At 39.3% G+C, this 20,845-nt stretch overlaps 1 protein-coding gene across 1 annotated transcript in view; it reads right to left on the bottom strand.

Moving 5' to 3' along the window:
* Positions 1 to 20,845, bottom strand: part of LOC122790742 (protein-glutamine gamma-glutamyltransferase K-like) — a 134,374-nt gene that overhangs the window by 18,300 nt on the left and 95,229 nt on the right. Inside the window, exons 8-12 of the mRNA XM_044058336.1 lie at positions 19,606 to 19,744; positions 18,193 to 18,296; positions 13,336 to 13,424; positions 8,629 to 8,782; positions 8,255 to 8,539 (exon numbers count right to left, since the gene is read on the bottom strand). Of these exons, the coding sequence (XP_043914271.1) occupies positions 8,255 to 8,539; positions 8,629 to 8,782; positions 13,336 to 13,424; positions 18,193 to 18,296; positions 19,606 to 19,744 (771 nt within the window). The remainder of the gene's footprint in view (positions 1 to 8,254; positions 8,540 to 8,628; positions 8,783 to 13,335; positions 13,425 to 18,192; positions 18,297 to 19,605; positions 19,745 to 20,845) is intronic.

The following is a 20,845-nucleotide window of genomic DNA, read 5'->3' as shown; positions in this document are numbered from 1 at the left end:
GAGTCTTTGTTTAAGGATGTTTTCAGAGCCAAAGAAAGAAAATACTTGGAGACCAATTCTAGATCTTTCTTCTTAGATCTGTATGTGATAGTGTCTAACTCCAAAATAATGTCACTTCACAATCTCTTACCTCTTCTTCCTCATTCAAGCTTCCTGGTAACTTTGCATTTAAAAGAAGCTTATCATCTCATTCCTTTTCACCCAGACTTCAGTTTTTTAAGATCTCTGTGTCTAGATCATTTTATCAGTTTTCTGCTTTACCCTTTGGACTATCCATGGACCAGGAGTGTTCATTAAGCGGCTAACTCCGGTTATAGCTCATTGCAACTTACAGGGTATCCATTTTCTTTTTACCATAGTTAAATGACTTGGTTATCTTTGCATAGACTTTTCCAACGTGTCAGGAATCTTTCACCTGGGTGAGAAACCTCTTACACAAGCTGTGAGTCCAAGAGAATGTTTAAAAGTCCTTTTGGACTCCTTCACACATGATTGTGTTCCTGGGGTGTCAGCTGGTCACCTCAGTTCAAAGAGCTTTTCTTCCATAGGAAAATAGATCTATTTATAAGGTCTTCCACTGAGTCTTGGGTCACTGCGAGGAATTACCTCAAAAGTTTGGGTCTCAATGGCATCTATGATTCTCAAGATAATTTTGGCAAGACTTCATGTGAAAAAGATACAGTGGTATCTGAGGTCTCTTTGGTCTCAGCGTCAACATACCTTGCCTTTTCAAATCCAAGTGCTCAGGTTTGTCAATAGAAACATTTCTTGGTTGAGACAGCAAATATCCCTAAATTCAGGTCTCCTCATGTGTCTCCCTGTTCCAAGCAGTCGGTCATCACAGATATCTCAGACTTTGCTTGGGGAGAAGTTTCAGGAGGGATAATAGTACAAGGTATGTGGGACAACCAGGGCAGATGCAAGCAAGCAATTAAATATGAAAGAGATGCATGCCCTAATCAAGGCACTCAACTCTCTGAATCTTCTTTGGTCCCCAGGATCTCTTCAAGTTGTTTCAGACAATACCACAGTTATGTTGTGCCTCTTCAAGTATGGGGAGTCAGGTCATACCTCTTTGCAGACTAACTATATTAGCTTGAGATATAGTTTCACAGCACAACCTCACTCTACAGCCATCCCTCATTCCATAAGAGCAATATTGTGTGGTAGATAAGCTGAACAGGACAGGGCAGACCCTCCTGTATGCAAATTAGATCATGGAATCCTCCAAGATTTGATTCATCTGTGAGGATTTGCTCTAGTGGACCCATCTGCCTCCTCTCTAAATAATCATCTGGCAAGATTCTACTCCAAGACTCCATGCAAGAAAGCCTAGAAGACAGATGCCTTTTTTTTTTCCTTTGATGGGAATGTAGTCAGAGTTTTAGTACATGACTATCTAAAATTATCACATGAACAGTTGTTCTTCCTTCTTTTGGAAATGGCCAGGGACAATTTCCACAACCTCTGGTACAGAAAGGATCTACTCACACAAGATAAGGAATGTTTGAGACACCCTGACCCCAATTAACTTCAACTAACTATCTGGATGAAAGGGTCTTATTTTATTTTACCCTTCTGTTTACTGAGGACATGCAGCAGGTGCTAATGGAGGCAAGAAAAGCCTGATACTAGAAAATCATATATTAGCAAACAGAAAAGGTTTTCTAGTTGATGACAACAACAAGAATAACAACACAAACAGTACACATTCAGGGCTAGTTGTTCTCTGGTTTTACAATTTTTGTGGCAGTTACTTTCTTATGGCCTTTCTTGCTCCTCCATCAAAGTTCATGTATTGGCCATTTCAGCATGTCTACCTATGGATCCTCCTCTTTAAAGGCCTTCTTATGTCAAAATGTTTTTGAAAGGGATTTTACTTAAGAGCTCTACATGAAAACCAGTGGCCTCTTCTTGGGATCTCGATTCTGTGTTACAGAAGCTAACACTTGCTCCATATGAAACAGCTAACCTGGCTAACTTGAGGTTCTTAACATGGAAAACAGTTTTAATGATTGCTCTGATCTCTGCAAGAAGGGTATATGAGTTGTAAACTTTTATGGTGGGTCAACCCTATCTCACTTTCCATAAAGACAATGTTTTTTGAGAACTAATCTGTCTTATATGCCTAAACTGATATCTGAGTTTACTGTAAGTCAAACTATTCATCCCCCCATTTTCTGTACTGATCTTAAAGATGAGGGAGAAAGGATACTCCTTACCCTGGATGTCCACTGACAACTCAGGAACTGTCTTGACAGAACCAAATCTTTCAGATCTTCAGCTCTGCTGTACTTTTCTTATGATGGTAAGAAGAATGGGTAACCTATGTTAATACAGACTATTTCTAAATGGTTTTCTGAGGGTGTTATACTCAATGCAATAAATGTTTCCAGGCAGGGTCGAGGTCCACTGTACCAGGGTCTTTGCTTCATCAATGGCTTTTTGGAAAGGGTTGGATTCTAGAAGTATTCTAGAAGTTGTAACTTGGTCTTCTGTACATACTTTTACAAAGAACTATAAGCTTGGTTCCTTCTCTTGGTCTAGATCAGGCTTTGCAAGGAGCATTCTCCAGGGCACCTGGGCTGTTCTCCTTCTAACTCTCAAATGCAGTTAGCTAAGGTAATCTACCCATATAGCTAAGACTATTACAGCAGTGATCAGTATGATGAACATAGTACAGTTGTGTAAGTAAACTTAGCATAACAGTAGATGTTTGAATGATTATTGCTACATAAGCCGCTCCTTTTTTTGGAGTGTTGTTTAGGCCAGGGTATGGTTATTTATTTTTTGTTCTTCTGAGTACTGTCCTTTCAATGCTCAGCCTCCCGCTCTTTGTTGGCAGGAAAGGTGTGAAGGGTTTGGAACCCAACCTTGTATTTTAGTCATCTCCACTCGAGCTGCCTGACAGTTTGAGCACTGGAAGGTGCCCTGAAGCTTTGGAAGCTGTCCGGCTGTTATATCCTTGACAGGATATAACCCATATTGCTAAGGCTACTGCAGCAGTGATCATTCAAATATCTACTGTTATGGTAAGTTTACTTTTTAGGCACCTAGAAGAAATATCACTAAATTATGCATTACCAAAATACTTCACTCAGTTTCACTGTTTTTTTATCACAACTTCCAGACTTCGGTGCTGACAGCATAGGACATTTTGTCTTACTGGGTGCAAGAAGGGTGAATGACCAGCCTCTAGTGCTGCTCCCCTATTTTCCATTTCTATCGATGCTGCTGAACTACAGCACTTGGGTATCTCTTAATGCCACTGCATTATGACATTCTGGTTCAAAGCCACAGCTCTCAGCTGACCCTGTTTTGGAAAACATTCTGATTTTTAGGCTTGATTTACTCGTTCACACAATTTTCTGAATCCTCCCTCATCACATGTGATTTTTAAAGTTGACTGGTACAGAGAATGCCACATTACATGGCCAACATACTAGGACACAGATCTTACGTCTCTCTCTTCAGAAGCAAAAATAAATGACCTTGTATGATAGAATTTTGCAATACGCTTCATTAAAGTCTACAGATTTTACACTCTCTTTGATAATGTCCTTATATTTTTCCATTATTTTTGTCACTCTCTGTTTTTAAACATATGTTTCTAAGTAGTATCCTACATTCCCATTGTAAGCGAGAAGAGTTATGTGCTCTTTGGTATTCAATTTTTATACTAATTAAATGTCCTGAATTTTGACTGGATATACCTTCTTATCATGGGCCTTTGTTCCTGTTTTCAGTGTCTGCAGGATGAGAGGTATTTTCAAAGCTACCACAAGGGGTGCCACTGACATCATGTACAGTGCCATAAAACAGAAGTGTACAGTTCAACTACTACATGAAAATTGTCATCCACCATACTGCATTGCAACAACAGAGCTTATTTAGTGAATTTCAGAATAAGAAGTCAAACTATAGACTATAAAAATACAACACAAAATTTGATTCCATATTATCATAACATCATACTCTCTAATTTTAATATTACCGGTGTCAGAGTGAGAAGTGCTTTTGCTTTCGTGATGTGGCACAGACATCACTGCACAAGTTCTCAAAAGAGTTTTTTTTGTGGGGAAACATGCTATAGTAAATGTATTGGTGCTGTCGTCTTTGACCTATCAAAAGCCTTTGTTACAGTCTCATACAATGTAACTACAAGCCCAAGAAAACACTGGATTCTCTGTCATTATCCTAAAACTCGCGGTGGTGGTGCTGCGGTAGTGTTGTCGCCTCACAGTAAGACGCTGTCCGGTTCGATTCTCAGCTAGAGCGTCTTCTGCGTGGAGACATGCGTGAATGGGCGTACCTTCATTGAAGATTGTGCATCAGGGCTGGTAACTCGGCACGTACAAATCAACTACAAATCATTAGCGGATCGGAGTTCCGCTGTGGCGACCCCTAACCGGGAAAAGCCGAAAGACACAACAACATCCTCAAGTGATTATCAAGCTATCTACAAACAGGCTATAGGCTGTAAAATGACACTGTACAATATCACTTCACATCCCCACCTCTACTGATGTTGTCAGAGTTTCAGTACATGGCATCTAAAATCATCACATGGACTGTCCACTTTTCTTGTATAAATAAACAGTCTGTACAACATATGGTCTGTTCTAAAACCTTACAGTAAGAACTGGGATTTTACATGTCCAGCTAGTACTGCCAAGACAGGGAACAAACTCCTCAAAGTATAAGAAGCCAACAAAACAGTTTAACATCTCACTAACTGATCAGCTTTGGGACAACTGGATTGGTAACCGTGGTGTTACATAAATAATTGTAAGTAATTACTGTCTTCCCTTTTATCCACACTCTCCCATTTCTTCACCTTCCATTAATATAGCCCCTGCATTCTGCTGTCTATCATACCCTTATCTGAGTGTAGGGATAAAGCCCTGACTATGGCCTAATGATCTGACTTTGTTTAGTGGCTCAGGTGCTTCACTGCACAGAAAGGGGGGATGGGCATGTCCATTTGAGGGGCGACAGTGGTTCCCATCTGGCTCATACTCTTGCTTTAGTAAGAGGCCTTTGGCTGTAGAGCAGAGCTTCTTCATGATGTGGGGAGTTGCTGCATGGAGGATGTGAGTATAGCCATCCAAGCCAGTGATGTTAGCCCTTGCAACTTGTGTAGGGGTGTATACATGTGCAACCAGAGGGGCATAGGCAGTCCTTGCTGTGATGCAAGTGCTAACATCCGCATCAGGGGAGGGGGGTTAGTTAACAAAAAATGTCCTTGTTGCTTGGATGATGATGAAGCTACAAAGTCCTTGATCTTCACTCATATGATGACCCTTCCCTATGGCTCTCACCCCTGTAGGTTTGGAGGACAGGTGTCCCCATCACTATGAAATGCATTAGCTGAAGTCCAGCAGGTCATGACTTTGATGGTTGGCTAGGCACAGGGGAAAAGCATACAGAAAAAAAATTCCCTACCATACCACCTTCTTTAACCATACAGTATTTTCTTAAATGCCTTATAATTTAATATCATCAGTCTGATCTGTTTACTATAACACCTGGTGCCTTTTTCTATTTATGTAATTATACTTTTGTTAGCTGTGTAGGTGGGGAACTGACCCTCTTCAACCATGACCAATGCCAAAGGCAAAGAAACAGAAATGGCATTTATACAACTATTAACTTTCAGGAGATATCAGTGCACAATAGAAGTAGCATTTTACAGGCATAACAAGCAGTTCAGGAGAATATAATGTAAAGTATTTCCTTATATATTGTGCTACAAAGTATAGTCACCTGTTGGCATACATACGATTAAAGTTTCCATATGAATACCAAGGCCTACACAACTAAGTACAAAAAGAAAATCTGAATATATCAGAATTGTGTAGAATTAAGATTTTGGATAACACTGAGTAAAGGGTACAGGATCTAGCATGGTATGTCAAAGCAGTGTGGAGTGTGGGCTTTAGGGTTATTTTTGGATTACATAATGTTGGAGAAGGATAGTGTTGCTGCAAACCACCTCACATGGGAAGTTCTCCAGTTCAGTTCTTGGCTGGGATACTTTTGATGTGGAGTATGAGTGCCCTCCCTGGGTCCATGTGAGATTTCTCCAAGAGCTCCAGTTTCCTCCCACATGCCAGACATGTAGTAGGTGAATTGCCATTCTTCAAATTGCCCACAGGTATGAGTGTAGTGTGTGAAAGAGTGAGACTGTGTATTCTCTGATAGACACGTGCCCTGTCCAGAAAGGGGTTTATTCCCTTGAGCACACTAGTTGGTGGAGTAGACTCTGGTGTCGCCTTGACTCTGTAAAGAGTAAAGTGGGTTACTGGACAATGGATGGATAATATTGGGGCTAATCCATATATTGGAAGGGAGAGAATTCTAACATGTTTCAGAAGCCATACTTGCTAAAATCTATTTCTGTTAACAGGATTATTATCAACGGAAATCTTTTAATTTCACGTAAACATGACCATTCATGCCATAATCTACTAATGACCAGAAACTTATAATTTTTATATGTTTTACTGCAATACATAGAGAAGTCAGACTATGGAATATGTTGGTATGATCTTAGTCTGACTGATGTCTGATGACACTTTAACTGTATATGTATTATTGTTTTTGCTCTATATTTATATATGTCTGGCTCTAGTACATGGACATTTCTATTAGTTATGTGTAAAATGTAAACATAGTCCTGTTGATTGTATTATAAATGTTTTGCAACTACCTTCCCATGAATCCACTGAAGTAGGACTTTCCCAGGTAGCCATTCCTGGTTAACAAATGTAAATATATAAATAAATAATGTGCCATTTTAAAGTATGCTGTTGTAGTGTGGAAGTACAGCAAAATAAGACTATCGTTTCTGAGCAGGGACTTACCACAAAATATATTTTTACTAGTGGATGGTAATGCAAGAAGCATCATAAATCCCGACACAGTAATTTAGCAGGTGAGTACACTACAACTCCATCACATATTTAAATTATCTATTTTGCTTTTCACTTACACTGAAAGTGATGATTTGTATGCTAGTTTTGCAATAATGTGAGATTGTGGAGTAAAGGATTTAGTCTTTCCCCCTACTGTTATGTGAGCTCAGAGTTAGTATATTTAAAATATCAGGGCTGTGGGAGTTCAGTTTTTATTTTTAGTGATTCCATCTGCCTAATGAGTTTGGTGGGATTGTGTTAGTTTAACATAGTACTTTTTCTGTGTATTGAAATATTGATTTAGTGCAGATCAATAATTAAATATAGATCCTATCTATATATACTTTTGTATAGAAATGACTGCTGAGCCAGGGAAGCATTGCAGTAATGCAGGTAGGGGCCCTTTTAGAGAGAGTGATACAGAGCAAACAAGCATGTCTCAAGGGAATAGGTACAACATTTTGGGGAATATAATGGGTGCGACCAGAGAAGCAAGCAGACTCTAGAAGTGAGGGCTCAGGATTAGAGAGGATCTGCTGAGGAGCTTCCAGTCACTAAGAAGCTGTGAGTGTTGGGGCAGCTGCCCTTGGAACTTGAATGAGGAGTAGGGAGGGGTGTTGCTGTATGCCGAGAGGTTTATTTCCCCACGTAGGGGTGGAGAAAGAGTACTGCAAGGGAAAGACTCAACTGTAGCACTGAGAATGTTTGTCAGAAGACAAAGAAGACCCCCTTGTAGAACTGACTATAAATATACTGTAGAAATCTCAACAATGAATGAAAAGATGCATTTTATTTTCTGCTTATTCCTCAGTTTCATTTTTTCTTGTACATAAACCTCCAATTTTAATCTGTGAGGTTGTCTATGAAAAATTAGTTCATTTCTGAAAGCTCTAGAACAATGCTACAATTGATATACATAGACTTGTGTACACACACACAAACACACACACACACACACACACACACACACACACACAAGCACAAAAACATGCATACACTTATATTATCTCTGGGGACTACAGTTAACCTATATATGACTAAGTATGAGCTTAGCAGCTCAGCCAAAGGCTACAGTTTAACCGTGTGCAGCTGCAGTCTTTTTCTCTTATCAGTGTTTGACTGTGAAGTACTACGCAAATAATCTTACAGTATATCTTATTAAAAAAGGCATCTCCTCCCACCCGTCTCTCTCTCTCTCTCACCTCTATATATATATATATATATATATATATATATATATATATATATATATATATATATATACTGCATGCAAGATGCATTACACGCTCACATGCAGACCAACACCTATTACTTTTGGACTGCTGTTCTTTACATACCTTCATATGGACTGAGCTGAACTGCCTTTTCTTCTTTTCGAAAGCTCTCCTTCAGCACCCCCGTATAGTACATCATTGCAGTATTAATAAACAGAGTGACAAAACGTTGTTCGTTACTCTTGTTAGTCAGACCCACACACAGTACCACATCACTGCCCATCGTGGTCTTTTCATCTGTCTGTACTTCAATCCCCACATCGCTTGGCATGTCTGAGTCAATGTAGATGGAGGGTTTATTTCCATACTTGGAAGCAGTCTCAACTGCAATCCTTTCCTCTTCAGACCCTAAAAATAAACATAACCATCTTAAGTACTGAGAACCACATTGTAGAAGGCCATGTTTTAATTGGCTACCTGTTTCCAACGGTCTATACCTTCTGGATGTTTGTAAAGGCTGGTGATGTCCTCTCTTTCATTAGAAGCAACTGCTTTAGTGCTGATTTTGTGTCCTATTGCCTTTTTCTCAATGAAGAGTTTCTTAAAAGTTCCATCAGCCTGTCTTTGCCAGTATATTTTGTCACTGTTTACCTGTAACACAAGGAATAGATTGTCAGCACTGTGAACCATAAAGCAGAAGTGCCCATAAGATCCAGCAAAGAAGAAAGTACCAAACTTTGGCAGGATAAACCGATGCTCTAGCTTCATAGCTGATGGAAGCCTTGTCTCATTTAATTCAGACAAATAATCTATAATCCAATACTAACCAAATGGAGCTGTCACAGATGAATCCCAGAAAAGTCACATCCTGCCATACTTTGTTTTCTTCTTCACAATTTGATTACTTCAGCAATTATGTAAAATACAAGTTGGTGTACAAACACAGATTAGATACTTTTCAGATCACAAACAGTAGCAATGTTAAGCTTTTTTTGTGGTATCATTTAAAACAGTAGGGTCTATATTAGAACATTGAATATTTAACAGTTTGAATCACTAAAGGTCGACCTTTAGTGGTCAAACTGTTAAAACATCGAAGGTTCAGAAAAAAAACAAAAAAAAAAAACAAAAAACTAAAAGGTGTAGGCAGGGGGGCAAGCCACCCTGCACCCCCCACTACTTAAATATACCAACTCCGAGACCGCACTACATTGAAGTAAATGGAAATCTCCCCTTACGGGGATTTCCGTTTACATGTTCGATGTTCTGCAGTTTCGCTATTCTTGTGTCGACAATGTCAGATTCGACATTGTCGGCTTTCGCGAATTTAATATAGACCCAAAACAGTACCATGAAAACAGTTGTTTACCTGCACTGAATTCTCTACTTCAGGTTATAATCTTCCGTTATGGCATCATGCCTGATACAAATAGGTTAACTATAATCTCACAAGCACTGGAGTATAATCCCAGGTAGGAAGAAAGTAACAGAGCCAGAAGAATGTACCAGGATTAAACATATTTGCACATGACTTTAACAAAATACATTTTAGAGAATGAATATTTATTTATTTAAACAGTTTCTTAACTAGGGTAGATCACTAATCCCATCGGACCATTTTCAGTCTCAACCCATTTGTTTTTTTCACATTTTAGTTAACCAAATGGTACTGGCTACCCTAGAGATAAAAGTGCAGAGAATTTATATAAAATTAGTAGTTTAATCTCCAGTCCAAATGACAAATATCTTTATCTGAGACAATAGACAGAACTATAGAAGGAATAGTACCATGGCTACCATGGATGCAGAGGTAAAAAAAATGTGTTTTTTATTTTAAAATTACATCACGTTGTTGCAGCAAGACATTACAGTAAAGATTGGCTCGGTAAGGAACAAGGTCTATTTGTGCATCAGTAAATCCCCTGCTGGTCAAAAATTGCCTGCTTATTTGATATATGGGGCTGTATATACATTTAGTAAATGTTCGTTAGTATGTAGCTTAGTAACATAGGCCCAAATGTTATGCGGAGATTAAGTCCTCTCAATCTACATGGTATAGATGATACACAGAAGAAATACTGGATATGCAAGGGGCAGAGCAGGAAAAAATCATGTATACTGTGTACATATTATTCAAATATGTTAATAGGTTCATAGGTAATTACTAGACTAGCCACCCTTGTGGGCCACTTTAAGCCCAGCCAATTTCCCATTTTCTGCTTGAAATAATCTATCCCATTTAGTTATAGACTGGTCTCACCAATCCCATGGTTAATAATTATATATTACCCCTAATAAGAATAACTGGGATCATACTATAGATAATTTGAGGAGACCTGTGCATGGGATAAAGCTTTTAGGAGCTGCCTCTGTCCATTAGAAGTACAGGGGCAATCATGGAGCAAATCTTCTGTTTTCCATCCATGGATCTATGACAGGGATGAACTTTGTTTTATGTGGATAGGGAGTCTGTTCCACAACAATGGTATCCTCTGTGAGATATACCTGGTGATCCCTAGGCTAAGTATTTCTGAAGCCATTTGACCTGCTGATATGCAGTAAATCAAACAGTAATGGGTCAGAGAATACCTTGTATGCCAGATACAGGTCACCTCTTAGCAGTCTGTAGGATTTGAGTATAGTGACAGACTGAGTCAAACATGTAGGACATCTTCTTTAGGCCTTGTATCCTTTCAGTAAGGTATCTCTGTGGATGCTCCAGTTGTTGCATGTGTCCAGACAGATTCATGACACAGGGGCATTATATTCAACAACTGGCCTCACGAGGGCTGAGTAAAGGGGAACAATGACATCCCTAGATCTGGAAACAATCCCTTTGTTTATACGCTGTACAATATAGAAGACCTTTCTTACAATGGTAGACACATATTGTTCAACATTTAGGTCACTGTCTGCTTAAGTTCCCAAATCCTGAACAACTGGACCAACTCTTAGGGACTAGATACTAGTACAAAGCATTTGTAAAGAACATACAGTAAGGCATATACAGTGTGCATACACAGACTATACAACAGATATGTAATACACATGGCAAAGAGAGTAACGGGTAATAAACCAAATGTAGAACAGTACAATTTAAAGGCACTGAAGTCTGTCCAAAATATTAGAGCAGCTAGGGTTACAGTACGACTGTTGAAACTCTGCTTTATGTGTAACATGTAAATTAATATCTGCTCTGTTACTGCCCTGTCTGGGCTGTGCTTTAGGGTTCAAACTGGCAACAAGAAGAATTTTTAACTTAGTGATGGCGTCTACACTCTCTGAGAAAATCCTTATCTTGTTGCTTTGGCCTGGTCATGAGATTAGCCGTACTGTTTAAGGGCACTACATCTCTCCATTAATTCAGTTAGGCCACTGCTGTTACTGTTGAGAATCAGTCCTGTTACTTTTTCACAATAATAGAAACATACATTCTGACTGCAGACAAACTTCCTGCCACCCCCCATTTTTTCACTTATTTTAATGGATAAAGCCGATAACACTAAATACACAGATGCTTTTGTCCATTTCTCAAAAGCACTGCCATATATTTGTCCCACACATTCCTGAATTCAGTCACTTTTTTATTATCCTACCATGTCTTCAGGAATGCTGCAAAAATCACATCTGACCCTTTATTTGAAATAATGCTTCTGTCTCAGTACCAGATCTGTCTACCTTGTATCCTCAGAGTATGTATTTTATTTGTATTTATTGTTTGTTAAATGGGTAAGATGACTAGTCCATAGACCCCTTTCAGCCATGACCCAGGCAGCAAACAATGTATGTATAATCAGTTTGGGTTTGGTTTGTAAAAGGAAGTTTCTGCATGTTAAACTTGGACTACTTTGAAAAAGTCAGTGGATGGTAGCAAGCAAGTGCACATGATTTATCTTGACCTGACAAAGACATTTGATACCATTCCATGTACTAACATTATTGACAAACTAATCAAACAAAATATAAACCAGTATGCAACTCACTGGATAGTGAATTAGCTCAGTAAAAGAACACATTCAATTTGGATTGTGGGCATGATGTCCTCTAATAGGACAGTTTCTAGTGTGGTTCCCAAGGGATCTGTGCAAAAGACTGCTTCTATTTCGTATTTACTTCTTTGAGATTAAGGCTGATGTTAAGGTTCTGTGGCTGACCAAGTTTGTAGATGACTACAAATTTGGAGATGTCATTAACTTTGCAGAGGTCTCCCAGATTCTTCAAGAGGACCTAAAATGAACTAATCTATGGTTAGAGAGCCACGGCGTAATGCTAAAAGTGTAATACTATGTCCTCTAGGACACACAAGCACCATGTGTATATTATATAAATGTCACCCACTCAAAACTGACATGGTCATTAGGGACCTGGGCAATGTTGGACACAATAAAATATCATTTGACCACCATATATCTACTATAGTCAGAAAGTCTTTCTACCTAGCCCAGCTGATCATCAAAGGTATCTCTTTTAGGGTTCTATGCAATTTGATCAAAAATACAAATGTTGAAATGCACAAATGTCAAAAACACAAAGTATTGAAAACCTATTTATTGCAGACAGTAAGCCCCCCCACACACACACACCCCTGGCTAATAATATATACCAACTCTAGGACTGTGCAACAGTGGGGAAAAGGCAAATTCCATTTTCAATAGTTTATGTTTCTGACATTTTGTGATTCAACATTTTGTGTTTTTTATCAAATGTCATAAAACCATCTTTAGATCCAAGGAAGTTATTTTTCCTCTCTACTTCTCCCTTATTAGGACCATAATAGAATATGATGAGCTATTTGCTATATATCTGCCAAAACACATGACCCAGCTTGGGCAAAAACACAGTACTTCCTTACCAAGAATATCAAAGGCATGATTTACATGAGGTACTTTAGGAAATCTAATAATACAGTGCATTACAAGAAGGGGTTTCACTGGTGAGTGGGTTTCATAAAATCCCTTTCTTCGGGGAAAATATGTGATTATCTGTGGGAAAGACAGAGGTGTGCTTAGGGAATCTCATTCTATAGAGTAAAGGAAAGGTGAATCTGGTTATGTTTCACATACTGTACACTGTAGAGGCATCTCGTGGTTATGTTACGTGGGATCCTTATCATCTCTGAAAAAAAGCCCTGTGATGAACTGCACTTAGAAAAAAACTATCATGTACACAAACAGGTAAAGCAGTGATGATGGGGATGTCCTTACCTCAGCAAAAATAAATGGGGTGTCGTGTTTGAGAAAGACAAGACCATTTCTTATTGCCAGAATGGATGCAGGACCACAGCAGTAAGTTCCTGGTAATAGAAAACAAAAATACTGGTTATATTATGTGTATGTCAGTTTCATGTCTAAGTAAAAGGAGATGCACATGTATGCAGACACAGACACACACACACACACACACACACACACACACACACACACACACACACACACACACACACACACACACACACACACACGTGCAACTCAGAAATGTGCAGAATACATAGACCTGTACATGTGCACACAAGCCACAAACATGAACATGCCTCTCTCTCACACACATACACACACACACACACACACACACACACACGCACACACGCACACACGCACACACACACACACACACACACACACACACACACACACACACACACACACACACACACACACACACACACACACACAGACTCCAAACCACTAAAATGTAAATTGGCAAATATTGTATAGTTAAAATGAAGGTTTGAAGTTAATGTTCAAGAAATGCTTGAATTTGCAATGATGTTTAAACAACAATCATGTATACAGATTTGTCCTGAATACATTTTGCAGTGAAACATAATAAAATACACACATATATATATAAATACATAAATAAAAATAATCTGAGAGTACTCCATTTTATCTCCTAGTAAAGAGTTGTCCTTCAAGCCATTCTTGCTAGGTAAGAACAGATAAAAAAATTCCAAAGGTGACTATGTGAAACAATACTGGAGAAAATTTAGCAGTGAATGAAATAGGGAAAGTTTTAAGTATCAACAGTTTATTGAGGAAAGTTAAGTGCTTTTGTTCCCACAGTGTAATGGTACTGCATCTGATGAAGTTCCGTCACGCTTTGGGAATGAAAGTCCTTAACTTTTCTCAATAAACAGTGGCTACATAATCAGGTTGTCATGCCTTGTTTGTTTTCAGCATTTTCTCAGGTTGAATTGAATCTATGGTTACAAATTAACGAAAGTTTTTGGTATGATTCTTCTTTAGTCATGTTTGAAGAAGGAGTGATTGTTCACATTAAAGAGCGTATCTAAATACACATGCATATCAGCACTTAAGGCCCTGGATGCAGCTCAATTTGAGGTAGTGAAGGTTATATTGTTTTTTGAAGGTTCATTGTAAAATGTAAAGCAAACGGTAAAATCAATCTCACTAGTCATTAAAGTGCTCTTTCTCTATAACATTAGGGAAGAGCATAATTTCTTTTTGTCATTTTTTGCTCCCACAGCCTGCTGCTCATCAGCACGCTACCAAGCAATGAACCCATTAATTTCCCATCACTGGAGCAGCCCAGAGAGGTAATCATTCAGACAGCCATCATGGATGGTTTGGCTTTTTGCTTGCCTTCCCTAACCCCAGCATGGACTCAAACAAGCTGTGACAGAAGTTGTACAATAGGCTAACCGTGGAGGCCATCTCCTTTACTTCTGCAAGGGACATAGCACCAAGTAGCCCCACCTCTTCACAGGAAATATGAATGGCGGTTTCCCCCAATTTCCACTGGAGGAAATCACAACAGCTTATGCATACAGACCTCCTTAACCTCTGTGAGAGGTGAGTTGGCCATGACTCCTTCCTCCTTCCCTTTCCTGTATAACTCCTCCAGCCTGGGGCCTGCTACTTGAGTCTTGATGGCTGGGGGTCATACTAAGGTCTCCATCAATATATGTCATGGAGCAAGGCACAGGGGATGAAATTAAAAGTAGTCATGAAGGCAAGAAACAATGTGCTCCAGAAGGGATGAAGTGATCTTGGAATAAAGCAGGAGTGCAGTAGGATCTACTTTAGTAGATTGAATTGACACAAAACCAAAATGCAATAAATTGGATAAAAAGATCGCAACTTCACAACAATAAATGTTTACCATGCTGAAAATAGTAAGAATGAAACACCAACTATGCATGTCACACCACTGGGAGATTCAAAATGGAGATCGTGGTGCACTGAGGAAAAAAACAGCTGCTTCATTTAAAGACATAAAACAAAAATGTACCCTTTTCAATGTTTCAGCAGGGGTGCAAACCCCCTTGCACCCCCACACCCCCCCTGCAAATTATATATACCAACTCCAAGATCATACTACAGTGGGGAAAAGGGTAAATTTCCTGATTCTCACTGTACTGCGATCTCCATTCAGAAGTGTTGAAATGGTACATTTTTATATTAAAATCAATTCTTTAAATGGAGCAGCTGTTTTTTTTTTTCTCAGTGCACTGTGATCTCCATTCAGAAGTTCCAAGTGGTATGTGACATGCACAGCTGGTGTTTCATTTTTAGTAGTTTTGACATGGTAAATGTTCCTTGTTGTGAGTTTGCAATTGTCTCGTCCTGTTTATTTGCATTTCAGTTTTATGTCAATTCGATCTACTAAAGTAGACCTGTGCAACCGTACATGAAGTGCTGTTGTTATAGTCAATCTTTAATAAGTGGAGTCATTTCTATGATACCAGTGTTTCTTTGATAACATGGATTTGGGGGTCTACTTGGAGGCTCTTGTGTGCTTTGTAAAACAAGAATATGTGATCATTTCAGTGCTGCAACATATTCAAGAATACTGACTGATTTGTTTTCTGTGCATCAATCCAACATTTGCAGTATGACTTTCTGATGGCAAAAGCTGCAGTTATTTTTAGTCTGCCTCTTTAAGTACATTTAACAGTTTACCTTTACTTCACCCTTCCCTTCTCCCTTTTACCTTTGCTTCATCTTTCCCTTCTTTATTCTACCTTTATTCCATCCTTTCCTTTACCCTTTTCCACCTGCCCCATGCCCTGTTGAAAGTCTATGTTAACTAGTTGCTCATGACCCATTCCTGTAGTCCATCTTGTGAGTCTACAACCCTCTCTGTGAAGAAGTATTTTTGCAGCTCAAAGATGTAGTTGGTCCTGACTACCTGTTGCCTATGTCCCATGCTATTCCCATTCTCCACTGCTGCCCTCTTAACAAGTAATCTTCCCTTCCATGGATTGAATCATAGTGTGAAAAGCAAAAAGATGAACCTACAGAAATACAGATACAGAGTAAAGTTATAAAGACAAAGGCAAAATGTACATTAAGTAGCATTGCTTGTTCCCTGCCTTTTGAGATCATCTTCATATATAACTCAGCATGGCTAGTTTTGCCTTTCCCTTCCTCTTCTCTACAACATACCTAAAAAGTTCCTGTTCCTTTTGTTGGCCTGTTCTGCCAACTCTCCTTTGACTTGCACCTTTGCTGCCTTAACATCTTTGTTGCCATTTTTCTAGCCTTCTTATACTGTGTACTCAACACCTTTCCACCCATTCTGTTCCAGCTTCTGTGCATACTCTCACTTTTCCTTATTGCTAGTCTCATATACCTGTACAGCCACATTAATCTTCTACTCTTTTTTATGTTTTAATTTCTTCCTTGAACCCTCATGTCCATGAGCTATTCGCATAAATATATCACTCTCTCAGGTTGCATTCAGTTACTTACATCATCTTTGATTATTTCTACTAGTGTAGTGTAATACACCCTGAAATCCCACACCATCACCGTCTGTCCTTGGGGTTTCACCCTTTCTCCCATTCTGAACCACACAGGGGTATGATCACAGCTGGCTTACGTCAGCTTCACCTGGTCATACCTAACCCCTGAGTCTTAGTTAGGGCCATGTCTAGAATGCTCAACTTTCTGGGGTGCAATTCGGTAACAGCTGGATACCTCTGACATCATTTGCATTAGTCATTACCACATCTAGAATTCTGAACTTTCTGGTGCAGTCCCATACCACCTGGCCATATCTCTCCCCTTGTATCTTAGATATGATCATACCAGGAATCCTGAACTTTCTGAAGTCCAGTCCCATAACAGCTGACTGAATTCTTAATGGTATAAGACCTCAATTAATCTCCCACTCTCTCTAATTTGAAGCTTAACATTGCCAGATATGCTTTGTGACGGTGACAGGTTCTCTCAACAGTGTAACCTTTCTGCTCTTATCCCTCACTTTTATTCTGTCTGTGATTCTTTCATCCTCTGTTTTTGACCCTAAGTAGTCAATGCACTCTATTTGCCCTCAAACACTCCCCTTTTGGTCTACCAAAAGGGGATGTATCCTAGATTCTGGGCCTCACTGCATGACTTCTCCCTTCAAGGGGATAGTGAGTGTTTCTTCTCCTCCAATGATCTCTCTTACACTACACACAAAGCTACAGACACACACGCACACACACACACACACACACATATATATATATATATATATATATATATATATTATATATATATATATATATATATATATATATATATATATATATATAGTGTGTGTGCATGCACATATTTTGTAGGTTAGTATGGGTTTGGAGATTAGAGGGTTAGGAATTTCTGTGTATAAGTATGTGTGTGTGTGTGTGGATTATGGATACATAAGGGGATAGTGTATGACAGCTTTTGTGGGGGACTGTGAGTGTTAGCATAAGGGTTAAGTTAGGTAAAAGATGTGTTACATTGTGCGTGTGTGTATCTATGTGTTTTTATGTGTTCTGTCTCTGAGATGTCATGTAGTGATGGTATTACTGGAAGGGTTTTTCTAAGGTCAGGTGTAACTGTGGAGTTAGGGGCAGGGGTAAGGACCATATGCATGCAGCCTGTATTTGCAGTATTAAGGGATAATGAGCACAGGGAAACAGTGCATTTCTTTGTGGCTTCTTTCACAGTGTTTGAAAACTAGTTCCAATGTAATAATGGCAGCGCATTAACGATCAACACACTGGGACACAGCGTGCAACTCATCGGCTCAAACAGATAAGTCTGTGCTTCCTGGCAATCATTACTTACCACTGCTTGTTTCTTGGGGAGTGGCATCCACTGCTTGCCAGCCACCATATCCTGGAGGTAAGTCTGGTCTTGCCATCCAGCAATCATTCCACACGTGAAAATTCCTGTACAAGGGAAAAAACATAAGATAAGGATTAGAGCCCTCAATTTAGCACTCCAAATGTTGCTTGTAATTTGTCTCATTGGAGTATGTTGCTTTTGTGGTTGTGATCAGACTTTAAAACCTCACTGTCAGGGGATGCTATTAGCATCACACAACCAACTTGTAATACTCGCTGTGGAGACGCTCTAATTTACAAGAGTACTGTCTTACTCTCTCCTGGGATGGTTCGTTTGTGGAACAGCTCCGTTTTATGTTGCCACATGAACCACTCTACTCACGAAACAGCACTGTCTTATGAGTAAAGAATAGCTAGTCAAGGGACACAAGGTCAAATGGACGCCTCAGATTTTTTTCAGCTCAAAATCCAAGTTAGAAACCACTGTTTTTATAGGGAGAAGCCCCCCCCCCCCCCCACACACACACACACACACCTTCATCTTCCATGCAGGGAGCTGTGCCAGTCTACACCCTTATTTATTTATTCTAGCTCTGAGGTCAAAAACATTAGTGAAAGCAGAAATTTCAATCTAAAAAAAACAAGTGAGAGTTTCATTTCATCCACAGTTTCTCAACTGTTTTACCCGCAGCATGAGATGTTGCATGGCAATGAATGAATGAATTTCTTTATATTTGTTTACTGGTGTAGTGTACTGATCAATATTGACCAATTTCTGCCTCAACCCAGGTAAAATACAAAACATTTCACAAAAACTAAAATACAAAAATGTAAGCAATAGCAAAATAGTTCAGACTACTTACACAGAAAAAAATGTATATAGATTCTCGTGAACAAGCACAGTGCAATGTACAATCAAGCAGAATGTAATGCACAATATATACATTAGTTTTTAAAGCTTGTCAATCTTCAGTGAATCTTGAAAGAGGAGTAAAGACATGGAAAGGAAACAGGTTAAGCGATACTGTCTCTCTCTCTCTCTCTCTTTTTGAAACCACGTCTTTATTGCATCCAATTTATAAATACACAACATTAACAATATGCACTCATAAAGTGATACAGATTAGATGCCTACATATTCAGAAGCAGTGGGCTGGATGTTAGGAGCCATCATTTTGCAGTTGGTTAAGATCCCTAACAAGAGGTGCAGTGATTTCAGAATGTCTGTCACTCCCACCTACAAACAAGCAGCTGAGCTGTAAGGCTTGTAAATTCATCCATAGGTCAATGGAATTAGGTCTTCCTGAACCTTCCATCATGAACAGGAGACTTGGCCAGTGACTGCTTCAATTATTCCCTGCCAGCTAGCCTGGCATCAACAGAATTATGATATATTCCCTTCCCAGTTCCTTACCAGACAGAATCATAGTTCATGTCTTCTAGTGACTTCATATTCTCATCGAAGAAGATGTCCATGGTGAGGCTTACATCTGTGTCATGGGCTGAAGAGAAGTTAGTGACACTGCGGCTTGGGATACCAAGGCAACGTAAGACTGAAATGACAACAAAAATGAAACAGTTAACTTTTCAGCTGGGATGTTTATCTGACAATTGCCACTTCAGTTTAAATAAATTAATGCAACTAACTAACTAACTAACTAACTAACTAACTAACTAACTAACTAACTAACTAACTAACTAACTAACTAACTAACTAACTAACCAACTAACTAACTATATAAGCTTACTGTTCAGTTTCATGCTGCCATTTGTGACCTCCAGTCATGGCAGCACTCTGTGGGGAGTGTTAGGACAGTAAGACTTATATACTTGCAGTGAATGTTAGCACAGTGACATTGTTACACCTATCTCTCCTGTACAGTGTGCCATGGAGGAGACTACAATGAGTGTTAGCACAGTGACACTGTTACAGCTGGCACTCCTGAACCATGTATTATGGCAGCACACTGCAGTGAGTGTTTGCACAGTGACATTTTTACAGCTAGCACCCATGAACCATGTGTTGTGGAGGCAGGCTGCAGTAACAGTAACTGGCTAGGCACTTCTGTAAATAGATCTTATCTCATACATGGATGGTCTTCTCACCACTATTCTCAAATGATAAACCACTAGGCTTGCTCATGATTTACAGCTTCTGTATTTGTAACTAGAGTCATAGACCACTGAGCTGGGACTTACTTACTTTTTAAATGGGTAGTCCCACTAGACAAAGATAACTGTAAATCAGACTGGGAGGTATGCTCATTTATTGTCATGGCATACAGTACTAGTGCTTAAAGTAATAGGCAGGTAATGAGCTTGGCACACCTTATGGATTAGAGTTTACTCCCATGACTTCCATTTACATATTGTATGATTTTCAGTATAGCATGGAAATACCAAATATTCCTGAGTGACTTTCCAAGGAAAGTATTTTTGCCCAGTGAATTTTGCCTAATTACCAATGGTTTAGGTTCATAGGTGTGTACTAGGCTAATAGCCCTGGGGCCTTTACAAGCCTAGCCATAGGATTACCCAGGCATACTGTCACTCGACCTTACTTCCCAGTGCCTCTGTCGAGTAGAGCCACCGGAGTTATCCCCGGGGTAAATTTTCTGTTTCCCATTCACTCATCAAGATTTCTCTTGAAGAGG

Source organism: Protopterus annectens, chromosome 16.part0 (assembly GCF_019279795.1).
Source record: "Protopterus annectens isolate FY-2018-M chromosome 16.part0, PAN1.0, whole genome shotgun sequence".
Lineage (NCBI taxonomy): Eukaryota > Metazoa > Chordata > Ceratodontiformes > Protopteridae > Protopterus > Protopterus annectens.
Note: the sequence above shows the minus strand (reverse complement) of the source record. Positions and strands in the feature narration are given on the sequence as shown.